This window comes from Triticum urartu, chromosome 5 (assembly GCF_003073215.2).
Source record: "Triticum urartu cultivar G1812 chromosome 5, Tu2.1, whole genome shotgun sequence".
Classification (NCBI taxonomy): Eukaryota; Viridiplantae; Streptophyta; class Magnoliopsida; order Poales; family Poaceae; genus Triticum; species Triticum urartu.
Window position 1 is genome coordinate 532,481,342 of NC_053026.1, and position 7,108 is coordinate 532,488,449.

The 7,108-nt window shown below is 40.4% G+C and overlaps 1 protein-coding gene across 1 annotated transcript; it reads right to left on the bottom strand.

Moving 5' to 3' along the window:
* Window positions 1-1,822: 1,822 nt before the first annotated feature.
* LOC125510426 lies at window positions 1,823-4,024 on the bottom strand. Its single transcript, XM_048675601.1, has 2 exons — window positions 3,736-4,024; window positions 1,823-2,145 (listed from the first exon to the last, which is right to left on the bottom strand). The coding sequence occupies exons 1-2, from the start codon at window positions 3,910-3,912 to the stop codon at window positions 2,071-2,073; spliced, it is 252 nt and encodes an 83-aa protein (XP_048531558.1). The 5' UTR covers window positions 3,913-4,024; the 3' UTR covers window positions 1,823-2,070.
* Window positions 4,025-7,108: the final 3,084 nt, after the last annotated feature.

Sequence of the window (7,108 nt, forward strand, 5' to 3'; positions counted from 1 at the left end):
AATAAAGGTTGTAAGTCAATAACGGAACTAATGTTAATGTCAAAGAGTAATATTTCGTGGGAGCAGTTGTCATGAGCAATTGACTATTTGATAAAGAAGTGGTTGTGTTCAATATGATTTGTGAGGAAGGTTTCTGTAACCTGTACTTTTAATAAAGGTTGTAAGTCAATAACGGAACTAATGTTAATGTCAAAGAGTAATATTTCGTGGGAGCAGTTGTCATGAGCAATTGACTATTTGATAAAGAAGTGGTTGTGTTCAATATGATTTGTGAGGAAGGTTTCTGTAACCTGTACTTTTAATAAAGGTTGTAAGTCAATAACGGAACTAATGTTAATGTCAAAGAGTAATATTTCGTGGGAGCAGTTGTCATGAGCAATTGACTACTTGACAAAGAAGTGGTTGTGTTATGATTTGTGAGGTAAGTCCAGCGGAAATGCATCTCAATGTTCTACCTACATGATTTCTATCCAATCTTACAAAAGGATGCTCCTATAATGTGGATAGAAATGTATAATAAGTGGGTCTTTGTGACGGAAATTGCTAAAATGCAGCCCGAGTTCCATGGAGCCTGAATTTTGAAAAAAAAATTATCTTTTTAAGTTTCAAAAAATTCTAAAAAAATGTGCGTAAAATTTCAGAATGAAATACGTTTTTATGCGAATCAACATGTGGTTGGATGATTAGGAGGATAGTGGTATTCCCAACTCACTAGAGTTCAAGTTGTAGACTTGACATTGGTGCTGCATTTTTCTCGATTTATTACAAGCATTTCGGCGATGTGCGTTTAGTGGGAGGAGATGTTTCCGTCGACTACGAAGGTGTCTGTGGCAACTCGTCAATCTTTAAGATGGTGTGTCGGCTCAGTCTCTCGGAGGTGGTCATAGAGATAGGGTGTGCATGCGTGCGTTCATAGAGGTGAGTGTATGTGCGTATATATGAGCATCTGCGTCAGTACTATATAAAAAAATACGTTCTAATGTGAGGTACACAATAACAAAATCATGAATTTCTATCACATATATTGTTCACTATAAAAGTTTATTATTTTTCTATGTTTTTGTGTGATCACATCGAAACGTATTTTATCATGAAAATGTACACACATTAAGTATGCATCCTTATGTATATGTGTTTTTTCTAAAAAATTATTAAAACTTAAAAAATATTTATTTATTTTTGGCAAAAGTTGAGCCCTATGGAGCTAAACATCCTCTCTCGGTTTATAATCCCAAAAATCCACCCTCGGTTTATTATCCCTTCATTCATGTTTGTTTCGAGAGCGGAGTCGCCTACCCTTCAAAACACCCATACTCTGTCAAGTGTCAACAAAGTCGTACTAAAGCAAGGACCGCTTGCTAGCGAATTTGAAAATAAGACAAGGCTCCCAAAAAACCTTGCAACATTTTCTTGTTTTCGTTTCAACACACATTTTTGCATCACTCTTTCTTCAACACACACACATATGCCTCAAGCACTGTCTGTGCCTGTTGCACAAAAAAAGGGGCCCAAACAACGCTATCTTTCTTTTCAAATGTACAGTAAGTGCGCGTCATTTTGTATCAAAAGAAAACACCAACCAGGCACGAGTCCTGCAGATCACAAGTAAAAGCAAATGACAGAAGGCACAACAAAAAGCAGAAGTGAAAATTTTCAAAGGATGGCAAGGATACGTTACAGGCTGACATCACATGACAGGAGGTACATTTTCATCTTCCAAAGAACACAACCAGCGGATATTTGAGATGAACCCAAAGCATCATAACTTCAGGAATACAAGAAAACCAGTACTAACATCCACACACAGGGGGAAACCAAAAAGGAGAACAGACGATGTCTATAACCATAGGATTTGATCCTAATGTAGATCCATAGAGGCGCTCATGCATCACGAGTTTATTTGAATCGCAAACAAACAGGCACTCCTTGTATGTGATAATAAGAAGTCACAAGAGTTACATAATGCTATGGCTGCGTACTTCTTCCAGCTTCGGTCGCTGAGGACCGGTTATGACAAAAGAAGGCACAAAGGTAAAAGAATGACTTTCTCTGTGAAAGTCGGCACATCCTTCAGTACTCCTTCTTGCCAAAGTTCTTGCACCAAAGCTGGGATGGGATTGGCCGGACTGGGTGGTGAGGGCGTTGCTGCACAAGAGTATATCACATTCATCAGCGCTAACACAAAAAACAGAAAACTAAATTGGGTCAGTATATACCATAACCTAGTCCTATGGAAATTGTCATGGAGACATGTCTTCCAAATGAAGATTGAGATAGGGGAAAACCAATCAGAAGAAAAACAGGAGATAAGGTACTAACTACAGTACTTCCTCCGATCCAAATTAATTGAGGCAGCCTTTATACAATGTAAAATAGACATTGTATAGAGGCTGCGTCAATTAATTCAGATAGGAGGGAATACCATTTTTTGTTATAAGATATGAGAAATAAAGATGCTTTTTGCCAGTTAATTTTGTTCTGAACATAGATAAAATATTTCATTAGTCTACCATAGCATTCAGCTGGTCAGAACCACATCTAGCAGAAAATCAGATATTTAACACATACACCAGGAAAACCTGATATTTAGTTGGTATGCATTTTGTATTGCTATAAATTACATCAAAGCTCATATGCAATATTGATATAACAAGCTGCTTATGCTTTCCCCAAATTTCGTCTTGAAACATCAAACAAAATGTTTCATTGGTCTACCATGGCAGGCAGCTGCCCACCAACACATCTACCAGTCTATGCAAAGAACGTTTTGACAAAGAGAAGTTTAACAACCAGGTTTGTGGCCAACTCTAACATGGAGCATTAGGACTATCTCATAACTACATATACTCTGCAATTAGTACTACTAGATTGTATCTTGTGCACGATCCACAATTTATTTAGCAAAAAGCAGATGCCCATGTGAAGCCTGTAAAAGATATGATTCTATTATGCAGGTACACCTATATGGAATATGTCTCACTAGTAGCAGAACCAGTACCGGACTACCGGGGGGACAAAATGCTGTGTGGTGAATGCCCAAAGTATACAATAAACAGTCAAGAACATGAGATTAAATCTAACCCATTTTAGAGTATTGCTGGAAACAATACATTGATACAAGAGTCGAATAAAGGAAACATTGCTCTGTTCTTGCTTTGTACCACAACAAATGCCATGTGCAGGTGCAGGTGCAGTTATGTCATTTACTTGTTTTATACAAGTAACATGGACAGTATTGGCTCGAAGTTTTTGTCTAGCAAGCGAGAAAGACCAGCAATCATTCTCTGTGTACAAAATTCCACACATTTGCATCCCATTCTAGAGTTCAACACGATACAACCTAATCAAGCAGGGCTGCTGCAGACAGAAGAGTAAGATTTGCATCCCATCCGAGAATTGAGAAAAACGCATTTCGTAGCCCACACTGAATCCCCTAGCAAGGATCAAACCAGGCCCACTCAGATCATCGATTTCTGCAGCTAAATGGAGTAGAGCAGAACCACCTAGTATTGGACACCACTTCCACATTTCGACCTATCCCTGCCAGCGCTACCCACTGGCGACAAAATCTCTACCAATCATGCCTGACGCTTCCGCCAAAATTCCCCGCAGGCGCAGATCTCGTCCCCCGGTCAGAGGTCGTCGGGTCAGCGCCGGATCACGGGGCGCCGGCTGGGGCTAGGGGGGGTGGTTCAGGCAGCGGCATAGGGAAACGGAGGGCAGGGGGAAACACACCTCGAGCTCGGCGGATTTCATGGCGATGGGGATGCAGACGAGGAAGATGCCGACCATGGCGATGGCGGTGTTGCGGCGCCAGTGGACGGGCCGGCAGTAGGGCCCGCCGGTCATGCTCCACACCTTCTGCCGGAAGTCGCCGCCGCTAGGGCCGTGGCCGCCATGGTCGCTGCCCATCTCCGCCGCCGGTGCGATTGCGAGTGCTCCTTGGATTGGACGGATTCAACCAGATCGGGGGTCGGGTGCGGTCTGGGCCTGGCCGGGCCGCGCTGCTGCTGCTGCGAAGAGAGTGTGGGGTGGGCGGTTTTGCATCGACGACCCTGCTACCCGTGCTAATTACTGCATCCCTTCATACAAGTCGTTTTTTCTTCATATGGAGTGCAATTTAACATTACTTCCCTGGTAACTTTGTCTTTTGAAGTCGCAAAAGAGAATTAAGATTGTTGGTCAAAATAATCAAGGTTGTAAATGAGATGCTAATATTTTTCTTTAATTTTGTCTACAAATATTTTTCTCTAATTCTTTGTTCGTAAACAGTTGTCAGTTCCCTCCCACTGCTGATTTTTTTCTGCTCTATGATGAGGCCACTCGGCAAGTGACCGACGAGTGTGCATGGTCTCTGCCTGTTTCTTCACGAGGCTCATCATCTCTTCTGCTTTCATCTTTATCCTCACTTCCCTAGCCTGAATCATAGTCTCATCTAATTGGATCTAGCATGGACTGGCCCCATCCCCGTTCTTCGATCTGTGCATCTCTTTCCGACTCACTCTTTTCTTTGTTGTCTTCTGTCTCCGAACCTTGCACTATGACATGCAATAATTAGCTAGCCCACATCAAAACTATTGTGTGACATATGTGGACACCTCAACCATGGTATGTGGTGATGGCCCCTTCCTGAGGCAAATCGAGAAAAGAAGTGAACTTCATAATATGTCCTAAGAAAAAAATTGCATTATAAACACTACTGAAATTCTGACTTATTTCAACATCCAAAATATACCTGTCCAAGCAAATTAGATAAGCATGACACAAAAAACATATACCATTGTAGCAAGATGTATCCAAGAGTACAACAAAAATATTTCATAATTCCAGCAATTGAATTACATCGATGCAATAACATAAGAACAATATCATGCATTGCAGCGCCGTCTGCATATTGTCAAGGCAAAAAAATCACAAAAATTACACATTTTCAACATCATTATATTTTGGCATGTTAGATATAAGCCTGTGTCCAAGCATATCTATGTGAAAAAAATGTGTGTAGAAATATAAAATATGAATCATTACTACCTTACAAGGTAACACAACCTTGGTGAAGCAACTCATATGAATCTGATATAACAAGTTGTAGCATTATATAAGATGTTTATTGCTAACTCGGATGTAATTCAATTTTATTCTTCATATAAGTACCACTATATATAAATATTATTGATCAGAACAACTAACTTAAACTGTGCGGACCAAGAGTTCTATAATCGACAGAGAACAAGTATGAATAGATCGACTACTTCAACTATACCAATGCCCAACGTCACATCCAGTAGCACAAACATGAAGGTTCCAAACATGTCAACGATGCAGCACATGGATGAGGCTATAAGGGGAGGAGGCGGGGAAAAAGTGAAGACAATGGAGAAGATGACGGGGAATAATCTTGGTAATATGCATGCAATGGATCTTTGCCAAATTATACACTCTCTCCTTTTATTTTCAAATCTGGCTCTAATCGTGATCCCTATCCAGGCAAATTGATGTGATTGAGCACCGCAGAGGCCACCGAGCGATACAGACAAGAGGGAATGATATGTAGAATTATATGTAGTTATGTAGAAGTTGTACTTATACCAAAATTCTTTATTTGTTTATGACTTATTATTTTTCACCATGAATTTTTATGGATTAATGTCTACCATTAGATGTAGTATTGTGTATTTTATGCATTGGAACCTATTTTAGCACATATAAATATATTTAAAGAAAGCTCCATAGCATATTCATATAATAAAGATCTTGGTAGAGAACACTAGAGCATGTGATTGTTTATATTAGCCACAAATAATACAAAATTATAGTGTATGATATGTCTACAAGTGTCGTCAAATAATTGGCATTGCCAATTTTCTGATAATATAGTCGAAAAGTGATGTTTTTCTAGTTGTTCCCAAGGTTCGGTGATTATTTGGCAGTGCAAATTGTCACCACTTGGGCGATGCATGTGAGACACTATGGTGTCGATGACGAACAATGACCAGCAGACAACACAAATATATTTGGAAATCATTGCTCAATCCCAAAACGCTTTGTTCTATATGCTTTACTCTAAACCGCATGTGATGTTTCTACCATGATTTTCATTTTATTTGTGACGATCTATAAACCATTACCAGTTCGAACTAGAGTCTCTGCACTATAAAACCCACCATACCTACACACTCAATTACAACTCGCAAATTTAAGCAAAACTGAACTTAACCACAACTAGATACTCACCTAGTGAGCAATGAGTATATATATACCACTGTTCCAGGATTCATCTGATTAATTAGGTAATTGGACAATTAATCGCTACTCATCGGGTGGTCGAGTCGAATCACACCTATTCATAGTGTTAACTTGCTGGGCCGATTAAATGGTTTGTGAGACCGATTAACTGGTTTGTTAGACAGATTAATTGGTTGCCAGGCCGATTAATCGTTGTTGGCACATTAACTCGTTGTCGAACAAAGCCCGATTATTTGGCCCATTACCCCTCCCAAGCCCCCTAATCCGAAAGATCTAGGGTTTAGCCTTCCACGCGCCCCCTCCTACTCCTCTCATCCCCTCCCGACCTAGATGGTGGTTGGCCAGGTCCTCGTCGGCACATCGCCACTTCCCCTCCTCCCCTATGTGTTGCCACTTTCTTTTCTCCCTTTGTGCGCTGCTACTTCCCCTCCTCATTTGTGACCTGCCACATCTGGCAACCGACTCGTTCAGATGTCCTGCCTGGCCGCCGTCACCCTCTGTTTATCGCCGTCGCATGGCCGCCATCTCTCAGAGTTGCGCCCGAGGCCGGAATCAGCAAAAAAGTTGTTGTTGTATACATGTTTGTTGATGATTTTACATCCACATGATGATTGTTGTTGTATACATGTTTGTGATCTATTGGGGAAAGAAAATTGTGCTATTTTCTTCATATTTGCAATGTAGATTTTTTTCTCCATACAAAACTTGCTTCTATTGAGTTTGAATTTATACCGATTAATGGTCGAACGATTAATCCAGTTAATAGGCCGATTCATTGATTAATTGCTACTCCCAAGCCAAGCAAGCAACTACCAGTTAACGATTTCCTTAACATTGGGATTTAGTGAAATTCCCGATGCTT

Bases quoted from the DNA above. Each gene is read 5' to 3' on its own strand.
- LOC125510426 (XM_048675601.1), bottom strand. From the start codon at position 3,912: ATGGGCAGCGACCATGGCGGCCACGGCCCTAGCGGCGGCGACTTCCGG. The intron at 2,146-3,735 runs GTGTGTTTCCCC...ACTCTTGTGCAG, and splicing joins TGAAATCCGCCGAGCTCGAG to CAACGCCCTCACCACCCAGT.